Genomic DNA, 22,926 nt, shown 5'->3' with positions numbered 1-22,926 from the left:
GAAGCGCAAGGCCCTGGGTTCGGTACCCAGCTCCGAAAAAAAGAACCAAAAAAAAAAAAAAAGTGAAACTCAAACTCTTTTTGAACTTATTTCAACTCCAAGGAGGTCCTGCTTTACAACAATACTTTCTTTACAGTACCGTCAACTCCCTCATATAATGGTTTACTACCTGCTGCTTTAATTGTAAATACATTTTTACAGGTAGAAAATTAATTAATATAAGAAGCACCCAATAAATGTTTGTTAAAAGTATGATTAATAAGGCCCTCTCTCAGTGAATTATATTTTCTAACTTTTAGAGCAATTTATAAACTTGTCAGTAGTGCACTTAGAAAGCCATGACACTTCTCAAGGAGCTAAGGCAAAAAAAAAAAAAAAAAAAAAAAAAAAAAAAAAAGTCACTTGAGCTACAAGTTTAAGACTAGCCTGGGAAAAATAGTAAGACATCATCTCAAAATAAATAAATGAAATTAGTAATATTTAAGGAAAGAAAAAGAAAAACCATTAATACATTAATATCCAAGGCCCTGGCTGGGTTCAGTCTCTAGCACCTACCTACTACCCATCATCCCCACCAAAAATCTCATCAATGAAAGATGTGAAATACCCTGGATCTCAGTTATTATGATTGTCTCATGAAGTTTAAAACTAGAGACAGGGGGTTGGGGATTTAGCTCAGTGGTAGAGCGCTTGCCTAGGAAGTGCAAGGCCCTGGGTTCGGTCCCCAGCTCCGAAAAAAAGAACCAAAAAAAAAAAAACTAGAGACAGACTCTCATTTAGATGCACCTTATCTAGTTCTAAGCTCCTTGTCTGGGTCTTCACAGAGCCTTCTATTGACTGCTGATGAAGAAGCACAATAGCTACTATCTGGCAAATGAAAATCACTCAGCACTCATCCAAGTCAACCTTACACAACAGTGCAAAGAAAAAGTTACTTGAAAGGTAAGTTCTTATCTTGTTTGAAATACATGATCTTTGGATACTGGAACTGAAAAATATGATTGACTCCTCAGATAAATCCAAGGATCAAGTTTTCAAAAAAAAAAAAAAACCTAAAAATTATAATTTTACCTGAGCAATTTCATAAATTGTGTGTGTGTGTGTGTGTGTGTGTGTGTGTTGGTGTGCACGCGCATATGATGGGCAAGTGCTGAGAATCAAACCTTCACACATGGTAGGAATACACCCTGTCAACTGAGGTTTGTTCCCAGCTCTTCATAATGGATTATAATTGCATTAAAAGGAAAGTTAAAAAAAAAATGTGGTACCAATGTACCTAATTAAGTTATTGTATAACAGAAGTAAATTAATTTAGGATTATCGGTGACCTCTGGGTAATTATACTATCCTGAGTGGTATGCGCACAGAAAATGGATAATTCACTGTTCAATCAAGAGCTATGAGTTCATGACTATTAGTCACTTTATCAAGGTGATAAATTTGTGGAAATTAACATACTAGCATATATAATGCTATGTTAGCTAATTCCAGATTTTACTATCTTAGATGTTAAAAAATGTCTATGAATTATTCTACGATTAACTTTGTAAGATTACTTGGAAAGGTCTGGAGATAGGGCTGCTCTCTCAGAGAACTTAGGTTCTATTCCCAGCATCAACAGGGAGGCTCACAGCCATGAGCAACTAGTTCTAGGGGACAGGACACCCTCTTCTGGCCTTTGCTGGTACTGCACACATCTGGTGCACAAAAACATCCATACACATAAAATAAAAATACACGAAGAGGGTCGGGGAACAAGGACTTTTAAAGAATCATAAGGTTATCAAAATCAAATCTTCATTTCTCCTGGAGTTAATTTGCAAATTCAAGTGTATTTAATTAACATTCTACTTTTTCTTGATTACACAGCAACAACCTCAAAGTGAATGGAAGGAAAAGATATGGGCTACTCTGTTAAGATCATTTGATTTTGTTATTTTTCCTGGAAATCTAAAAACATCTGCTCTTATGTAACAGATATAGTTGTTTTAAACAGTAAGGTCTCACACACACACACACACGACAATTCTTTGAAAATAAAAGTCTCATCTAAGATTTAAACATTTTTAACTGTGTAATATTTATTTGTACACTTGATTACTTTAAAAGTATAAGATAGTTCTGACAAAACCAAATTCATTAAAATAAATTCATTATCTCTAGGTATAATTAAATTGCTACCAAGAAATATGAACAAAGAAATATAATTATGTTAAATTTTAACTTAAATAATCTAAATACAATTAAATTGTAATAGCTGAGATTCTGTAAAGGACAGCTTTTGGAAAAAAGCAGAATGAAAAAGGAGGGATGAATACAAGTAGGAAAGAATGAGAAAGAGGTTTACACAGGACTGCAGAGATGACTTAAGAGGTTAAGAGCACTGACTACTCTTCCAAAAGACCCAAATTCAATTCCCAGCACCCACGTGGTGGCTAACAGCCACCTGTAACTTCAGTTTCAGGGGATCCAATGCTCTCTTCTAACCTTTACAGGCACCACATACATGTGCTGTTGATATACAATGCAAGCAAAGCACTCATACACATAAAACAAAAAAATTTTTTTTTAAATAAACAAGTTACAAAATAAGCAGTTTGCCATACATGTGAGTATTCAGTACTTTGTTTCTTAGTGGAAAAGAAAAGTCAAGAACATAATGCTAAATCACTTTCATCAAAGGCACACATGCATGTACAAAAGGATGGTATATAAGGTGAATAAAGCTTTAAGAAAACTCAAAGTACTAGTACGTTTAAACTGAAGCATCTAAGGGAATGGTAGGCAATCCATTCATCCTCCTCATCAGCTCCTGTGTGTCTTTCTTTCCTAATTCAAGCGAAACTCCCTAAGTAGTGAATTAGGACAGGGATAGGTTATACCCTCCGTGTGTTCATGCTGGAGGAGAAGTCTTGTACAATATCAGAGAAGAACCATCTTGAACACTTAAAATAATCTGGGTATGAAGCTATGTAAACACACACATACAGACACAGAGCCAGGCCAGGGTGGGGAAGATGTACCCCTTTACAGCTACCAATAGTTTAAGGAAAAAAGTCCATCTAAGTTTATTTAGCTCAGTTATCACAGACAGTAAAGACAATTTATCAAGAACACCACCCCTAGTGTTCAGACAGATGACCTAGTGGTTAAGAACGCTTAATCCTCTTGTAGAGGACTTAGGCTTGGTTCTTGGCACCCACATTAGGTGGCTCACAATTGTCTGTCACTCTATCTCCACAGGATCTGATCCAAAGGCTTCCCAGAACTGCTGCACACATGTGATGCATATAAACCCATGCAGGCACACACACACTCATAAATAAAACTAGCAAATATTAAAAAATTACCCTTCTTTATAAATAATACCAAAAGTTTCCGTGTTGGAAAAACTAAAAATTTTGCTTTAGGAATCCACTTTAAATACAGCTGGAATACAAATTACAGGCTGGCAAGCCAACACCATGCTAAAATTAAAAATAGTAATTTGTGTGTGAATCATGTAAGAAACATGGTGGAAGGCAGGAATGGGTAAAAGAAAAAAGAGAGTGACATTCCCATAAATGCCTTTTAACAATTCTTCAATAATGTCTGACAGTAGGGCAAACAATATTGCCAGCAAAAGCTTTGGCATTTATCATTTCCTTAAAGAGAACCTAACAGTTTTCCTTCTCACTTTTCATAATAGAAAAACGTATTACTCACTATACTGCCCACTGCTAGTTTGGTAAATCGGGGTTGGCACTGTTACAGTGGTGATGGCAGGGGCTGAAGTCTCTTCTTCTGATTTTTCTTCTTCAATCCTTGGCACCCCTGGTGCATCAGAAGATAAGTCATTCAAAATTTTCCTAGAAAAATAAGGAGCTATTTTAATTAAAAAAAAGTCACTAAGTACAAATTAAGATTAGAAACTGCTAATGTATAGGACAAAAATTCAAACACATGAATAAACTCCAAACAAAGTAGGAACTTTAAATGCAAGAATTGCGTGATGGTAATGGGGGTGGTGGTGGTGGATAATAAATAAAACTACATATGTTTTGTTTTTTTTTATCTTATGCGCTAGGGTGTTTTATTTGTACATGTTTAGTGCCTGCAGAATCCAAAGGAGGACACTGTATATCGTATGACTAGAGTTACAGATGGCTGTGAGATGCTGTATGTGTCCTGGGGATTGAATTTGAATCTTTTAGAAGACCCATCTCCCTCTACCCACTCCAAGCCGTGTGTGTGTGTGTGTGTGTGTGTGTGTGTGTGTGTCCCCGAGACAGGGTTTCTCTGTGTGGTCCTGGTATCTTGAAACTCACCCTGTCACTCTATTTAGATCAGGCTGGCCACAAACTCAAGAGATCTGCCTACCTCTGCTTCCTAAGTGCCAAGATTAAAGGCATGCATCGCCACCACCTGGCTTATTTTGGTTTTTAAGAAGGTGTCTTATTATGAATCTCAGGAAAATCACAATCCTCCTGCATTAGCCTCCCCAGTACTAGGATTACAGTTACACACCTTGCATGCCTGGTTCTCTCTATATATACTTATAGATAACTACATAAAATTGTAGCATGAAGAAATATTCCTTATTTAGGATTATGGTTGAAATTTAAACTATCAATTTAGTCTCCCAATCTAATCTAGTTCCCATTTGTATGAGAATCCAAATACACAGCTAAGACATTATTCACATTCTAGTTGTTTGCTCTAGAGCATACTGGTTAATGAGAAGAAATAACCTTTTTCAAACAAATTCTTCCATCAATAAATCCAGAGTCAGATATCTGAAAAGCTGGTTCATTTTACAAGCAGTTTGAATAGATTTCACAGTTATCACTACAGTCCTATTTCTTCAGCCCATTTCCTTTGCCTGTGTGATCTTTCAAGGTACTCGTGCTCCTAGAACCACGTCACTTTGTTAAGCCTTATGGTTCTATCATTTGCAAATCTGATATACATGACTTCTGTTTTTTCAGAACAATTACTGGTAAAAATATAAAACCACATGAGACCAAATGGAGCATCTTTTTGCTGTATACAAATTAACTGCTTTATAACAATAGGTTGTTCCAATAAAAACCTATTTTGTATAATCAATTTCATTTTTCTAACCTTGCAAGCATGCTATAAGTATCTTGCTATAAAGGTTACAATTCAGGAATTCATAAACTTCATATAAACAGTCTATCAGTGTGAAAATCTGACTATAAGGTAAGGTGGCATTATCCTTTATAACCCTCTCTGCATGATTTCTGAGGGCTTTCATTAGATTAGTAAAGCATGGTTGATTCAAATAATATCTGCTAGGATTTTGGCCAGAAAACTATTAAGGCAAACATAAAGCTGGTATTTTTGTGGGTTTTGTCTGTTTGACTGTTTTAAGTGTGAAGGTAGCAGGAGGTGTATGTGTGGAGTTGGTTCTTTCCTTTCATCTTTACGTGGACGTTTATCTGCTGGAGTCATCTGGCTGACTGGCAGTTATGATTTGCATAGGATTTAGGAGAAGTCATGTGACTTGTTTCTAATACTTTGTTGGATTTGCTTCAGGATCAAAGGTATTATATAATAACATGAGATATACTTCAATGTCTCAAACTCTAATACACGCTATATATATAAAAAACAAAAGAGAAGGGCTGGAGATACAGCCTCAACTCCCAGCAGCATGAGCAGCTCACACTGGAACTCCAGTACTAGAAGACCTGACATTTCCAGCCTCTGCAGGTACCTCATGCACATGATGCACAGAAATACAAACACTCACACACACAAAACAAAAACAAAATGAAATGATTATACATATAAATGCCCATGATATATATCCTACAACATAAAATTTCTTAAGATCTCAAAATTAATTCACTTATAATATTTAGAATTTATAGTTGGGTGAGGATAGAAAAAGAGCTTAGTGGTAACTCTAAGTACGTATGTAGAGAAAGGTAAGGAAAACATCAACTACCTTTAAAAAAAAAAAAAGGAGCAAGGCTAGAGAGAAGGCTCAGTGGTTAAGAGCACTGGTTGCTCTATTCTAAGACCTGTTTTGATTCCTAGAATCCAGAGTGACTCACAACCATGTGTAAGTCAGTTCTAGTGGATCCACCATCTTCTTCTGACCTCTGTTGGCATCATGCACACAGCTGAATACAGACATATGCAGAGAAAACACCCATATACATAGAACAAAATAAATCTAAAAATAAATAGGAATTTATATAGGCATAATTTAAACTAACAGAGAAGATAACTGTAGAATTCTGAAGTTTACTGAATTCTTAAGTAAGCATATGAGATTAGTAGGTATGTTGTTTCTCAATATACTTAATATGGAACCAATTGATATATGTACTAATTGTCTTTGACCTTCCTTCAAGGCAAGGCATAGACTAGGTAGGTAACATTACAGTTGAACTCAAACTAGAGGATGATAGCAAAGCGCTACCCTGAACTATCAAATCCAGCTCTTTGTTAAGGCCCATGACATAAAAACGGCCTGCAAATGTGTAGCTAAGCAGATCAACAGTGTACCTGAGCACAACGCTAACACTCAAAGGAATCCCGAGCAGCCCTCAGCATAGCTACAGAAACAGAACAAGGGAAATGCTGTGCTACAAATATTAGAGCAGTGCTTCTCAGCCTTCCTAACCCTTTAACATACCTCATATTGTGGTGACCTCAAACAGAAAATTATCTTCTGTTGTACTTCGTAACTGTAATTTTTCCATTATTAAGAATCATAATGAAATATCTGTTTTTTGAATGGTTTTCAGGGATTTACTAATTTAGAGTAAGTAGTCTTATTTTGTACTGCAAATGCCAGCTTATTTGAGATGTAACTCAAGAGAAATAATCTGCAAAGTACTTGCTGGAGCAGCTTTATCAGTGTCCTGACATTTCTATTGCCAAGTACTATGCCTTCCTGCGCTCTCTGACTCTATTACACCACATACCTGTAGGAAGGCCTCCTTGAAAGGATTTCCCTTCGTTTTTGGGAATCAGTTACACTATCCACAGACTCCTGTGAATCTTCACTTTCTGCAATAGTTGAAATCTGAAAACAAAGAATAACTTTATCTTGATTATCAAATTTATTTCCCATAAAATATTTAAGTCCAATACAAAGAATATATATATAAATCTTATACATATTTCAGTTTCTAATGGAGACAACCATACCACTAAAATTCATCTCCTACAGATTAAAATGATGCCATGGACACAGAAACATCTGTCCAGAAAATGTTTTTAACTTCTCCCAAGAAATCAATTCTGAATATATCATCATGGCAATGATTTCTTACAGTTGTTAGAATAGAACTGCCTAGCAAACTAAGTTTTCTGACACGAGTTAGCCCTAAGTCGATAATATGATTTCCTATAATTGTTGTACAAACAGATTTACAGTTGTTTAAGTCAGTGATTCTTTACCAAATAGTAGACTGCTGGCTATTTTTATGTCAACGTGACACAAGCTAGCGTCATCAGAGAGGAGGGAGCCTCAATTGAGAAAGATCTGGCTGCAGATAAGTCTGTAGGGCATTTTCTTATAGCAATTGACAGGGGAGGGCTCAGTCTATTGGGGGTGGTGCCATCCAGGGGTAGGTGGTCCTGGGTTTTGTAAGGAAGCAGGCTGAGCAGTCATGAGGAGCAAGCCAGTAAGCAGCACTTCCTCCATGGCCCCTGTATCAGCTCCTGCCTCAGGTTCCTGCCCTGTTTGAGTTCCTGCCCTGAATTTCCTTGATGATGAACAGTGATGTGAAAGTGTGAGCCAAATAAACCTTTTCCTCCAAGTTGCTTTGGTCGTGCTGATTCATCACAGCAATGATAGCTCTGACATAGACACTGCCTTTCCTCCAAGTCAGTAAACAATCTCTACTGTACATAAACATGCTTCAAAAGTTGGCATTCTTGAGTAAAACTTAAGGTAATGAATGAGCTATGCCTTTCCGTTAAGGGTCCTTAGACTGGGGTAAAGACTATGTGGGGTGGCAGAAACTAGAGTTTACCAATAACATTATGTGCCAAATTATATACTATCGCTTCCATGTAGTCCATTATTTCATACAGTAAACATCCAGTACCAGACGAGTCCTGGTCCTGTGTTCACTGAAGAAGACAGAGAGCTGAGGCACAAGCAGGACAGGCAATTCTATGGGCCACCAAGCTAAGGAGTGTGGCCCCCGCTTGCAGTCAGTACTTCCACTTCAGACTTCACAGGCATTAAAACCCTGGTGGCTCCAGTGTCAGTGCTGTCACAGCAACAAGCTCACAGGCCTTTACATTACTCTGGACTCAAAGTCTGTAAAACTTATATTACCAGGTTTTTCTAGTCTATACTACAGGGGCCTCGTGTGCTTTCCTCCATGTGACGCAATGCTGTCACACTGAGAAGTAGATTTAAACAAGACAAAAGGGCCTGTGCGTGCTAGCATCACCTCAAAACAGTCAACAGCAGCATACAAAACCATATTTGGACACATTTGAGAAATGCCAAAGGAATTTGGCATGCAGTCTAACTCATGTTGCTGACAGTGCTATATGATGCATATGCTCACTGCAGAGAGAAGTAAGGAATGCTCCAGCCATTAAACTCAGCCCACTCTAGTGTCTCTACACAAATGTTCTTATGGACAATGAGAAGATCAGAAACTGGGAAAAGAAAAAAAAACTTACAAGAAAAAGTCAATAGCCAATAAATATGTTCAGAGTGGATACTACTACGGCAAGTGTACTATGATACAGACAGACTCCCTAGCCCTGCTTCCCAATGCTGGCGCCTAGGTAGGTACTATCACACCTTAGGGATGTAGCTCAGGTGAAAGTGCTTGCATAACATGAACAAAACCCCGGGTTTGATCATCAGCACCATGTGAAAGTGAGTATGTGCCTTAGGCCTACAAACCTAGCAACTAGGAGGTGGAGACAAGAGGATCAGTAGTTCAAAGTTATACATACCATATAGCAAGTCCAAAGTCAACCAGGGCTCTGTGACTCAACAACAACAAAAATCAAAATATATAAACAAATAAACTAAGTATAGATGAGTATTGAAATAAAATTCTGCTTTTTTAGCTGTAACTTTGTTTCCTACACCAACTCAGTGGATTTTGTTGCCTTTCTCTAATCTAAAAGATTTTGTCATTTGGAACAGAAAGGATTAACTAAAACGGGAAAAACCCAAACCACATGGCTATAGAGCAAACCGACACTGACAGGCCTGTGTACCACCTCACACTCACTCGGGCTTGGACGGTTATGATGCAGCAGTGCTAACAAATACAGCATCTGGTATGTGGGGGTGTTAACATGGAGGCAGCTATGCATGTGGAGGCCATGAATACATGGGAAAACCCTGTAACTTTCAATTTTGCTGTGAATCAAGTTGCTCTTGAAAAGTAAAGCCTTACCAAAAAAAAAGTCAGAGGATATATGCTTTTTACACTAATAAAAATATCAAGATTCAATTTTATAACTATTCATAAATATAAGAAATTAAAAACAATTATTTAAAATTTAAAATCTAATACAGGTTTCATAATTACCACATTCCAGTAACAGAGTCCCCCTAGTGCCCTCACACCTCTTGCCATGTCCATGTCTGTCTCCCAAAGTCCTTAAAAAGGCTTTTACCTTTGGCTGTTTGTAACAGTCTGGACATTTCCAAAACCGAAACCATTACCTTTTTATAACTTAAAATTTTAAAAGAACTATACAGTGACTAGAAATTAAGAAATGATAAAGCATTATTAAAACCATACAATCCTTTGCAAACGTGTTTTGCTTGGCTGGGATTAAGACTTGTGGTTTAGATAACTTTTTACTCAATGGATCAAAAAAGACCAGATCTTAAAACGTGATCTGCTATCTCCCTTACAAATAAGAAAACTGGGGTTGGAGAAATGGCTCAGGTAAGAACAGCTGATCTTCCAAAAGACCTGGGCTCAGTCCCAGCACTGATATGGAAGCTCACACCATCCCTAATCCAGTCCTCAGGATGCCCCCCTCTGGCATCAGTAGGTACCAGGCACATCTTGTACAGGCAAACATGCAGACAAATAAGAAAATTTCTCATGGGCAAAAATGTCTAGTTGTAAATTTTAAATGTTATATATTTAAAAAGTTCTTAGGCTAGGCTAAATATTAAATAATTTATTCAAATAGAATTAAGTATTTTACTAACAGTAAGAACAACATCGTTAAATGTACTTCATTAGAAGATCACTAAGAGCCAGGCAGTGGTGACACACATCCCATCACTCAGGAGGTAAAGGTAGGTGTTATCTCTCTGGGCTAGGGGCCAGCCTGGTCTACAGAGCTAGTTCTGGGACAGCTAAGGCTACAGAGACTCTTGAAAGCCCAAAAGATCATTAACATCTTTCACCAGTGATTCAAGTCAAGAATGGAGGTGCATGCCTTTAATCCCAGCACTGAGGCAACGCCTTCGAGGCTGTCTTTACAGTAATACTTACCCTGCCCACCCAGGGCAGGCCTGCATTTTTGGAAATGTGGCTGGATATCTACCAATTTGTTTTTAACTCTAAATGTAAAGACTAACAAACTAAGTGCCTTTTAGCTGTGCTTAGAAAGTAATTATTTTAATTTTCATGTATCAATGAAGTGTCAATATATATCAATGTATTTTGATTGCTGGTCTATGATTATTGTACTGCACTCTAGCAAAAAGATACGGTTTTTTTCCTTTTTTGCAACAAGATATTACTATATAAACCTTCGGGTGGCCTGAAACTTGCCTTGTAGGACAGGCCAGCCTTTAACTCAGAGATCCAGCCCTGGTTCTCTCTCAGCTCTTCCTACCCTTGCCAGTGTTAAAGATGTGGTCACATGCCCAGCTAGTCTCAAATTTAACAGCAAAGTTCAGCAGCTCCTAAGGCTGGGAGAGTGGAAACAACTGAGGAAACTCTAAGTCTTTAAAGATTGAATTAAAAAGATAAACTGACACCGTTCACCATGAATGTTAAGAAAGCATTTTCCAATTTCTCCCCACAATTTCTTCTAAAAACTAATAATCCTTTCATTTATGGCTAAAGCCCCCTGCCCATAATGATAGCACAAAGGGACTTCTATTAGGTAAAATACCCCTTCAAAGTCCTTGTTTGCCATTACCAAGATCAGAAACTTTGGAACACTTGTCTTGGGCTAACAAAACAAAAACCAAATATCCTTCCCACCACCAAACCTACTACCCATTCCTAATTCAGACACAGAGATGCTATGTCTGTATGATAGCCAGAGAGGGGAACCACTGTGTTGTACAAGCCTTTACTGCTGTCTCCATCACATCAAAGTATTAAAGAGTCTATCGACACTGAGTCTCCATCACTGTCCTCCCCTTTCTCACTCACTTTACTTAGGGAACCAGCAGGAACATACTACTGTTTCAAATAACAAACACCCTCATTTCCACATCTTTAGTTTGGCTTAGCTGCCTCTCCGGCTATCTGGTTTCTGCTCACTGTGCTCCCCAACCACCTTGAATGAATTACAGCATACTTCCCTTTGCATCTTGCTCTACCCTTTCCCTTGTTTTATTAACTCTGCAGCACTTATCCTCACCTGACACATTTTATTTTCTCATAGTGTGTCTCTTCACTCAAGTGTGATCTTCATGAGAACAGAGATGTACTGTTTGCTCACTGCTGCCTTTCATAGCACCTAGAACAATGACTGGCACATAGCACGTGATCAATAAACATTTGTTGAAGAAATGGATGTCATAATTTACACTCATAAAATCTATGAATCTTTTCTGGTACATTTAGACAGCACTATATTGAAATGTGGTCCAAACTGGTAAGTGCCACTACTAACCCTGTATACACTGTGAAACTGCTGTAACTGCTGTCATTTTTGCAAGAATTCTCACATCATCTGTGAGATGTGGTTTATACATACAAGAATAAATTAAGGCAGTAAAGTGAAGCTGTACACAGAATATTAATTAATACAGCTCAGTCTCCAATATTATTATATTGAAATACATCAGCAGAAGTCCTACTATTCTTATTCTCTCACTAGGAGACACATACCTTGTATGTTTTGGAAACTTTATATATAACACTAACACTCTATCATCTGTAAGTCTGAAGGATACCTCACCCTGTTTAATAACCTCTTGTAAGCCACTACTTCCTAGTTATTAACACTAACCACTGGTAGCTGGCTCAAATAACCATGCAAGTTTAACACATTCTCCTGGTTTAGCATATTTCATGAAAAAGAAACACACATTACATCTCCATACAGTCCAGACTTTCAGGAGTCCAGGTTTCCTTTTTCAAACATGTATTTTTAAAGTTATAAGCATAGCTCACTGTGATAAAAATGTTATTCTTGAAAAGACAAACCCAGATTTCTATCAAAGTTAAGGACATTTAATACTTGAGTTTAAATTATTTTGCCCCAAGATAAGAATAAAAGTAAGAATAAAGGCACAATTAAATATCATATTCTATTAATTAAAAACTGTATTATGTATTTTGTAATAGCAAAAACTTTCTGTAAGTGAAAGAGAAGTAAGGGTGATTTGTGCTCAGCATCACTTGACCTATTACTATCCAAAATGGGTCTGGTCTCTAAAACTCTTGACTAGCAGGCCAAGCTCTAGAGAAGAATGCAGGTATGGAGTTAGTGCTGAGATCATATGGAGGATGGCAAGACTGTATTCCCTAAAATACAGGCTAAGTCACAGGACTACTTATCACTGTGGTTTCTCAAAACGAGGCTTTGACTTGGCTAATACTGTCACTGCTTGTTAGTAATGTCCATTCCTAGTATCTTCAGGAAATTCACCGGACAACAGTTCTCTACCCTGAAAGTGTTAAAGCAAACCAGAAGTACAAAGGGAAGAAAAAAGTAGAGGAGGTAACATCAACTCTACAGCTTGACATAATGCTGACGAAACCTGATGTGGGTTTAATGACAAGAACAGCCTGGTTCCAGGACAAAGGAGCAAGCACCTTTCCTCTTCGTGAAAATATCAGTCAGTTCTGGCTACCATACAAGAAAAACACAGCAGATCCACTCTAGAAAACAGCCAAGGCTGAGCAAGAGAAATTAAACATATACCATATAATAAATGCTGAAGAAAAATAGAAGCTTGTTGAATCTTGATATGTTTCTGTATAGTAGGAAGAGTGTGGGGAAAGAAGGGAAAGGAAGAAGTTTGACAGAAACAGTTAGATTTGCTTAGTTCCTGTGGTCAGCAGGTCCCCATTTTAGAAAGGCATTCTCTGTCTAACTACACAGTATTTCAGCAGTTAGGCTTCATGTCTAACTGTCCAGTCCTCAGGAGGTACAGCTTCCTTTTCACAAGGTGTTCGTGCATTCTGGGCTGGCTATCAGCTGGAGGAGAGCTGTTAGAGACCTGAGCAGTAACTAAGCAGTGAGCAGTGCAACAGAGGCGTACAGTTGGACTCAAACCCTGAAATTCCATGTTCACAGAGAAGGACAAAGACATACATAATTTCTCACCTTCCTTTCTAAAAGTAATTTTCTTCAAATCTAGTACCTAGGACTCACCTGAGTTCCGGAGAAAAGTCTTTTTAAGTCCTTACAGGAAGACTGTGAAGTAAAAAATATGAAACGGGAGGCTGGGGTTATGGCCTACTTGCATGAATGTTTAGTCTTTGCTCGCTTTTCCTTCAATTAGCTGATCTGCAAAGAATTGTCCTGTTACTGCTCTTGGGTCCCTAGACCTAAGTAGTCCTCTTCAGATGTCTAGAATGCCTTTATTCCCTTTACCCCAAAGGAGCAACCTCTCCAAAGAATCAGATATGTGATACAATCAATGACCCTCATGATGTACCTTCTAGATACTGTATTATTTCAGAGTTACATACTCTACCTAAAAGTTCAACAGACAATTCGATGTCTGATGTGATCTCTAGTACAAATCTTATCTCAGGTAAGACTATTAATTAATCTTTAGCAACCCTTTCCCCATACAAACTTCGTCTCATTTTAAGTTGATTATCCTTAATTTAGGTACATCAGTCTTACAGTGTTTCCCAACATTTCCACTTATCACATGTATTAATATCTATCTCTCTAAATAAATGCTTTTTCTTTTGAAGCTTAAAAAAAGTAATTTTCTTTAGATATGACTTGGCATATATAACTGAACTATGCAGATTCAACATACTCCTTTACTACCAAGCAAAATAAATCTAAACTAATGTGTCCTTATTTTCACAACTAATGAAAGGAGACAGAAATGGCTACAAACAAGTTATTGAAGTACATATAGAGCTTGTCGCACACATACCTGAACTGTTTGGACTTGTGGAGACTGAATAACTGATGGCTGGGCCGCCTGGATGACCCCATGGACCTGGACTGTCTGCCCATTGGGCAGCTGCACTAAGGTTACAGTGGGAGCAGATGACGTCGCATGAGCTGCTGGCATGGATACCTACAGAAAACACGGAAAGCAATGACCACCACAGCAACCTCTGTGGGACTACTCAGGTTTAACATAAAGTGACTTCTAATAAGCAAAACTATGACCTTCCTACTTAATACATATTTTAACAATGTGCAAGAAACCAACAATTTAAAACTCTTTCCTGCCTGCTTTTTATATTCAAGCTTTCTTTCTTTCTTTTTAAATTAAAGGCTGAGTAATAAGGATTATATTTACTTAAAGACAAAAATATGCCGAGACTGATTCACCCAATGTCAACAACAGACATGCTGGCCTTAAGCACACAAGTTTTCAGAACACCCTGATATTAAACCATGTTTTAAAATCTTAACTTTTCCAGTCTGGGCAATAAGAACTTACTAAGTTCAGAACAACACATTTAGACTAATTACAAATATGTTTTTAACAAGAAAGCAAATGCATTGTAATTAAAATTTTCAATTTCTCCTATTCATAAAAAACACTAATCTGGTAACAGGTGGATTTTAAGACATGTTTTCATTTTGGATGAATAAAGGAGCAGAGCTGAAAGAATATTAAAAAGAAACTAGTTTTTCTTGAAGTACAAAGAAGTCAATATTAATGATTCAATATCCAAATCTTAAAGGTTCTTAAATTGACTGACATGTCTATCGAATACCATTTATTATTCCTAAGCTCCAACATATTTACAATAGAACTTAGTAACTAGGACTCGTGTACCAAGAACAATGTTATAATAAAAAAGAGAAAGATATAGGACCCTGCTTTCAAAAAGTTAATGACCTGTGTGTGTGTTTGTGTACTTGTTTGTGTGTGTATGTGTGTGCATGCATGTAAGTATAGATGTGTTTGAGTGTGTGTATGTGTGGTGTGTGTGCATGCATGTGTGTGTGGATGTAAAATGGAGGAAAGACACACACTGCTGCTTATGTCATAAGTAGAGATAAAGAAACAGAGGCTCTAAAAGGCTTTAATGGTCTAGTTTTAAAAGCCTCTCTATATGGGGCTGGAGAGATGGTTCAGAGGTTAAGAGCACTGACTGCTTTTCCAGAGGTCCTGAGTTCAATTCCCAGCAACCACATGGTGGCTCACAACCATCTATAATGGGATATGATGCCCTCTTTTGGTGTGTCTGAAAGCAGTTACAGTGTACTCACACAAAATAAAACAAACAAACAAACAAAAAGACCCCACACCTCTCTATATGTCAGATTTAAAAAAGCTTTCAAGCCAGAACTACTGGGAGGCAGAGGTATCCAGATCTCTGTGAGTTTCAGGCATGTCTCAAACAAAAATCTTATATTTTAGTCAGTAAAAATGGCACATATTTGTAATTCCAATACTAAAGATATTGGTGCAGAAGGATTGTTGTAAAGTCCAACCAAATCCAGCCTGAGCCATTCAAGGCCATGTTTCAAACACAAAACTTCATTTATTCTGAAAATATAGGAAGAATTGTTGAAAGGCTTTTTGAAGTAAATAGCATGGTGAAGTTTGCATTCTAGATCAATCACTTTAGTGAATAACATACATACTTCAGAGGGAGAAAAGTGGAGGTGGTGTGCCATGAGAAAGCCTATATAGTTAGGGTAGGATGACGAGGGCCAGAAATAGGGTAGCAGGTGGTAAGGACAGGTCTGAGAGAAGCAACATGTATGAACATCTAGAGGCAGAGCAAGGGCTTTCTGAATGGGTATCTGAAGAGAGGAATTAAAGATGAGACAATGAAAGAGGGACAGGGTTTGGGAGAGCTGGGGTTGTGAAAGTGTAGCACTGAGTAGGAGTCCAAAGACATACCCAGCGAGACGCTTCACTGAAGCTCGGGGAAAGACCTCTTGAAGACAGGTAATCTTTAACACACAGATTCAAACTAGAAGTGTCTTTCCTTAGACAGTCACGAAATCCTTTTCTGGTCACTTTAGTCATGTTTCGTTTTACTGTATTCTATAAATGTGGTGAAAGGACTGTCTGCAGAGCCGTGCATGTTGTTCTGTTTAATGACAAATCTAGGAGGGAACTAAGGATCTGTCCCCTCGGGTTTGAAAGACTCAGCCACACCATAACATAAAGTTGTTATGAGCTGAGTGTGCCATCTGAAGTCCACAGGAGGAAGCTATCTGAGTATTTGAAGCCATTACAGACTCAGTGTTGTCTCCCATGCATCCTTTCAGGGTGCACAGAAGCTAATCCAGTGATCACAGAAGCTAATCCAGTGATTTCCACCCTACGTACTTATCAAGGCTCTTCACACTTAGGTTTACACAGACAGATGAACTAAACATAAAGTACTAAATACGCCCTCTTTCATGTATGTATGGGTAGGTAGCAGACAAGTAATCTAGCATGGAGTGTTATCACTGGTCAGTCCTCTTTTTTTCCAATCTTAAGACACTGACTCACTTGATTATCAGGGCAGATCTTGAGCTTATGATCCTCCTGCTCAGACTCTCAAGAAGCTGTTATCACAAGCCTGGCTGATAAGGCCTGGCTAAAAACCCTATATTTTCCTACTACCAGAACTACCAGGACACTGTTGCTGCGTTCTATTCTTGCATGCTATTTTTATTCTGTGCCATGGATTAAACTCAGGGCCTTGTGCCTACTAGGCAAGCACTCTCCTATCACAGGTGTCCTATCTTTTCATTGTAATATTGTCACTTACAAATGTGTTGGGCCATATTCACAACAACCTTGGGAAGTATGGCCTGGTTAAAAGTAAGACATGCTTAACAGATTTTTTTTTAAGACACACAGACACATTCAACTTTTACAACATACTACCATAAAACCTATTTTTTTTTTGGTTTTACAATATATTGTAAATATCTTTAGTCTTACTAAAATATGGCTACATAGTAGTTCATTATTTTTGTTTTAATTATTTATTGCTAAATAAAGCCCTACTATTACTTTTTGCTTAGATTTATTAAAATTTGACACTGTCGTCTGTGTGTGGTGCTAAACATCTGGGAGGCTGAGGAAGGACTACTCCACAAGTGAGCCCAGCCTACTTAATCATGCACTGTCCTAATGAACTAAAATGGTACATTCTCATGGTCAAAACCAAAGGTATTTTAAACCTGAAATTCTAAAAGTAAAATATGATGTATTTTTTTGTTGATTATCTTTCTTCCTTTATCTCTTGCTTTCTTCCCCCTCCTATTCATTGACAAATCATAATCATTTTGTCTTAGCTTTACAATGTTTTCCTAGTATTTAAAAACTGGCATTAAAATGTTATCTGGAGTCAGAATTAACAAGAGGTTGTGTCAACATCTATGATATAGACCTCCCTCAAGGCTCAGGGAACACTTTAAAAGAGGAGATGGAAGGAATATAAGTCAGAGGATGGGAAGGAATGTTGGGAAACTGAGTTCTTGGCATGACAGTGCTGTTACACTAGCAAACTGTTACTCACAACGACTGATTTCCTGAATAAAATATGTATAAGATGGGGTCTGTAACATTCTACCACGGATGGAGGTAGGACTTCATAAACTCCTGAGAAAATATTTAGCAGTTAATGGTTGCTGGAAGAGGGACAGATATTGTCTTATTGAGACAGCCACTGACAAGTTGTTATGTAACTCCCCACTCACATTCATGTAAGCATCCATTACACTCAGTGGGTGACAACCACCACCACCACCACCACCACCACCACCACCACCACCACCACCACCACCACCACCACCACCGGAAGAAGACAATAAAGTAGAAGGTATCTCGGAAAGAGTATGGCAGGAATAAAAGGGTACAGAGGTGATAAATATGACACAGATACATTATATATAAGTATCAGACTCTCAAAAATAAAATAATTTTTATAAGTATGGTGTTTTGTTAGGAACTTAGATGAATAACTAAAAAGTATAGTTGTAGCTGGACAAGAAGAAAAGAGAAAAGCTTTCTTAAAATTCACGGTCAACTACATATTCCATTCTACGTCTTCCATGCTGAAAGGCTGCCTAACAGTGAACTAAACATGCTCCCTTCTGAATTCTGAGTTATATTATGGTTCAATCATGGAGGAAGGAAAGGCTGCCTTGGACCACACAGATGCAGATGCTCGAGATCTCCAAAACTGTAAATGGAAGCATGAAGAGAAGGGCTGAAAATAAAGGGTGCATTGAAAGCTCTTTAAAAACAAATGAATCCGTTCTTAATCCTGAAGCAGAGAAGTCTGGCCTGCTATGAGAGAAGAGTGCAGAATTACAGTTAATGGGTCTTAAGTTCACTGAAAGTCACTATGACATCCTAGCCCTCTTCTTTCACTTGGCTCTCAGGCCCTTTATATATAAACAGAGTGTTAGTACCTGATCAAATTCAAGATCCAAGGTACAAAGAGTTAAGACCACCGCTGTCCTACAGTTAAGTTCCTGGTTTGGAGCTGTTGGCCTACAAATATATCCACAAAGCTTCCAAAGTAGCTTCTTAGTCATTTTATATTTGTTTATGAGCCACTTAACGTTGGGACATGAGCCCAGGGCTTTACATGTGCTAAGTACATGTTCTACCATTGAAGCTACAATCCTCTCCCTAGTCTCCCTCTACTTTAATCCTGAGCAGACATTCACAAAGATTTAAGAATTTGGTGAAAGCCTCAACCAGAAAGATGGAGATTAAAACAAATGTTAATGAGGATGATGAGGTATATGGCCACATGAGAAACAGAAACTCAAAATAACTACCAAATAAGGCAAAAACAACCCCCCAAATAAACCCCCTTTTGTGAGAATAAACAGGATACTATAAAACACAGGATACTATGAAAATACCAAGACTACCCAGGGAACAAACAGAACAACCTTGGAAACATGATAACAATTCAGCAGTCAGGTGCTGGGGAGATGGCTCAGAGGTTAAGAGCACTAGTTGCCCTTCCAGAGGTCCTGAGTTCAATTCCCAGCAACCACAAGCTGGTTCATAACCATCTGTAATGAGATCTGGTGTCCTCTCTGGGCTGCAAGGATTCGTGCAGTTAGAACACTATTACATAATAAAATAAATTCTAGAATACTATACACATAATATATTCTAGTATACTATATACATAATAAAATAAATTCTAGAATACTATATATATAATATATTTTAGAATACTATATACATAATAAAATAAATTCTAAAAAAAAGTTGCATGGCTTCTTAAAAAAAAACAAAACAAACCCATGTTTTGTAAATGAACTTTTTATTTAAAAAAAAAAATTCAGCAGGCAGGATGGAGTGAATACACTCCTAGGAAGTAGGGCAAAAAGATTAAAAATTTCGAGGAAAATGTAAGGAAAATGGAGAAACAAACAAAATCAAACCACTACAAAACCAGTCCCAGAAACATAGCATCTGGATCACAAGGATCCTGACAGACATGAAAAACAAAACCACCACCAACTAATTGAAAGAAATTTCCTAAAGCAGAGGTTGAGTTTCCACTATAAAAAGATCATTTAAATACAGAGGGGAACGATGAACTAATTTATTAGTACTCACTGTAAGGAGATCTAAGGTATTTTATAATGTATCAGATATAAGAAATGAAATTAAGTCTTCTAAAAATTTATAAGCAACACTAAGTGGACCATAGGAAACATCCAAAGAAAATGTCTTACCAAGAATTCTTACCCCAGTTAATCTTTTATTCTCAAGGTTATGTTACCTACATGTTCTACCTCACCAAGAATACAAATTCCCTAAGAAAAAGATATGAGAACAAAAAGATTTTCCAAGATGACTTTATAAAGTCAACACAGGGAACAAGCAAGCTGGATAGAATGTGGTCATCATCAAGGAGACTGCTCAGCTAAATGATCAGATGAGCCCCAGTTTCCCCGTGCCTGTTTTACTAAGCGTGCCCTGACTAAGTGTTGCCTCATCTGATACATGAACTTATCTCCATGCATATGTGGTGCCGTCTTATCCGAGATCTGCAGGGAAACCCTGTTCCTGTGAGAGAGGACAGTCAGCTTGCTCACTCTACTACTCCTCCTGGAGCTCCAGTATCCAACTCACGCCCACCCTGAGCCCAGCCGCGGTGAACCCTGAATTTCCCAGGACTTACTCTAATCAGCCACTTCCACTGGAGATTTTTAACTCCTGTAGAAACTGGAGATAAGCAGCAAAGCAAAGCTCTGCCAGGATTATTTTCCTTTGAGGCCCTTCACTTTAAAGTGAAACAGCCAGGCATGATACTACACACCTTTAATCTAGAGGACGGTGGGTCTCTGTGAGGTTGAGGCCACCCACGGCTATATACAGTGACATTCTGTGTCCAAAAATGAGAGAAGGAAATACCACATTCCTACCCTGGCAGGTTTAATATATATTTGGTTTTTTCTTAGGCACTGTTTTCACTACTATTTAAGCAAATATATGAATAATGAAGAACAGGTGAGAGCAATAAAGCAAGTACAGAGATGACAGCCTTAACGACAGGACACTTAAAACCAGACTAATGAATTTAAAATGCACAGGAAAGAACGACTGCTGTTGTTCTTAGGACTGATTCACACATCAATTTATTTGTTTATTCTGCTTTTTAGTATTAGAATTCTTAGCCTTCCAAACCATCTACACCTTCAGGTCCCAAAAATAAGTCTGTGTGGTATTTAAAACAAAACTAACAAAAACAAACAAACAACAAAAATCAGGGCAGCTGTCATTGCCAATTCATTTATTAATAAAAAAGTAATTATTTCTGAATCATGTTACTACACATACTATATTAATCTTTAATGATATATTTTATTAACATGTTAATTAATCATTACTTTCATTTCTAAACATAAGCTAATGCTAATACTGAACAGGAATTCTGACATTCTTAAGAAAATTTCCACTCATCTTATGTATATTTTTATTAAAAATTAAATTCTCTTAGAAACATATTACTCTTAGAAGAGATACAGCTTGGAATCTCTTCATGTATTTTATACCTGGGCTAATGTGGCAATCTGTGGCTGGGCTTGAACTGTCATTTGTTGACTTTCAGCTTCTGTTACAGCAGCATCTCCACTCTGCTGGTTGTCTGCTCCAGAGTCCATGGTCATCTAGTCACCTACAATAACACGGAAGAGCGTTACAAGCCCTACAGTGCTTTGTGCTTTCCTGATGTTATAAACAGGCTCTGTGGTGGCTGGGTTAGTAAATGCACTTAGAAATCTAGTTAGAACAGAATGCAGCTGACCTTTTAGTCAACTTGCTCAAATCTGCTTAGCTATAAACCCTAGTAACTTAAAATAGCAAAAACAATGAAGAAATACAAAGTCTTCTCTGGGTGTTTCTTCCTAATAGGAAGTGAGGAATGATCCCTCTCTTGATCCGTCCTTTACTAGCTAGGAGGCCAAAGGGGGCAGCAAAGCTGATTTTCCCAAGCTGCACCAGTCAGGTTCAGAAAGAAGGTAGAAAGCAGGAGTGATCAGGTCTGAGATTCTGGCTTCAGATCCCTCTAGGCATTTCATCCTGTCAGAGCAAGAGCAAGCTGCTCCCTAGTAGGTAACTGGTAACAGGACAAATCAAAAGCCCACATAGTGGGGCACAGAGGTAAAAACTAAAAAAGAAGTGACTAGAGCCTAATCAGAGACTTCTAACACTGAGACGGTCATGGTATTCCGCGCCTCGCTCACGGCAGAGTACAAGACACTACACATATACAGAAAACTAAAACAACTTTTTGTTTGATTGCAAAATTCTGGGTAAGTCAATATTGGATTCTAGCACTTTTTAGACTTTGTTTTGCATATCTGTGAAGTGTTCTAACACCTCACAGCAGCAAGAATCAAGAGAGAAGAGCTCCTAGGTGCAAAAATTATATGCAGATTTTGGTAAATTTTCAGATAACTGGGGAAGCAATCCTTTCTAAATAATTTTGGGGACAAGAAAAAAGGGATTACTTCTGGTGTGTGTGTCCCTCTCATAGCTCAATGCCTACATATTACCAGACAAAAATGGATCTATCATGAGTGATATCTATACTCATCTCTCATTTACCAGAGAAATCTCACTGCTTTACCAAACAACTCTAAAACTAATCAAATTCGTCCTTATGGTCACTATATACTATCAAAATGTATTTAACATGTCATTATAATACTTTAAATTGAAGATAAAATGCCATTTCACAAATTAATATAAAAGTTAAAATTACTAGTATCCATAAAACATAGATGGCAAAGTAAAAAAGATCACAAGACTTGACAACATGGTTATTTAAAACAGTCATAAAGTTCTTAAGGCATTGGGAGAAGTAACTGCCAAGACTACCACAGTATCATGCAAAATGCAACTATGAATCAATATGAAACTCTCAACAGTTAGTTTACAAAGTAGTTCAAGGTTTATAATTTTTTTTTAAATACCACAAAACTTCAAACACTATTTTTAGGAGGGTTATGAAAAGAATGCAGTAGCAACATCACGTGACTCAACATGGCGCTGGCCCCCTCTTACTTAGAAAATAAAACTTTCTCAGGCTGGAAATTTTCAATTTTTAGTGGATTCCTGCCCCATGTTGG

General features: G+C 37.7%; 2 protein-coding genes across 11 annotated transcripts in view; one reads left to right on the top strand and one right to left on the bottom strand.

Annotated features, from left to right (window-relative positions):
* Creb1 (cAMP responsive element binding protein 1) overlaps positions 1–22,926 on the bottom strand; it is a 69,007-nt gene that overhangs the window by 29,650 nt on the left and 16,431 nt on the right. For 2 of the 8 annotated variants that reach the window (XR_005488972.2, XM_039084247.2), the window contains exons 1-5: positions 21,349–21,475; positions 14,276–14,422; positions 13,531–13,572; positions 6,942–7,042; positions 3,706–3,848 (exon numbers count right to left, since the gene is read on the bottom strand). Coding sequence is in view for 6 of the 8 variants with exons in the window: in XM_039084247.2 (XP_038940175.1) it covers positions 3,706–3,848; positions 6,942–7,042; positions 13,531–13,572; positions 14,276–14,422; positions 21,349–21,462 (547 nt within the window). In the remaining 2 variants the exon portion in view is untranslated. Of the gene's footprint in view, positions 1–3,705; positions 3,849–6,941; positions 7,043–11,565; positions 11,677–13,530; positions 13,573–14,275; positions 14,423–21,348; positions 21,476–22,926 lie in introns of those variants that run through there. The other 6 variants (XM_039084245.2, NM_031017.2, XR_010054634.1 and 3 more) reach the window with 5 other exon arrangements.
* The window catches only part of Mettl21a (methyltransferase 21A, HSPA lysine), an 84,455-nt gene that overhangs the window by 47,988 nt on the left and 13,541 nt on the right, over positions 1–22,926 (top strand). For 2 of the 3 annotated variants that reach the window (XM_063266523.1, XM_039084582.2), the window contains exon 4: positions 825–22,926. This exon is cut by the window's right edge and continues 13,541 nt beyond it. In XM_063266523.1, coding sequence (XP_063122593.1) covers positions 825–844 — 20 coding nt within the window. In that variant the 3' untranslated portion in view covers positions 845–22,926. The remainder of the gene's footprint in view (positions 1–824) is intronic. The other variant, XR_010054552.1, reaches the window with a different exon arrangement.

Source organism: Rattus norvegicus, chromosome 9 (assembly GCF_036323735.1).
Source record: "Rattus norvegicus strain BN/NHsdMcwi chromosome 9, GRCr8, whole genome shotgun sequence".
Lineage (NCBI taxonomy): Eukaryota > Metazoa > Chordata > Mammalia > Rodentia > Muridae > Rattus > Rattus norvegicus.
This window is presented reverse-complemented; position numbering and strand designations above follow the sequence as displayed.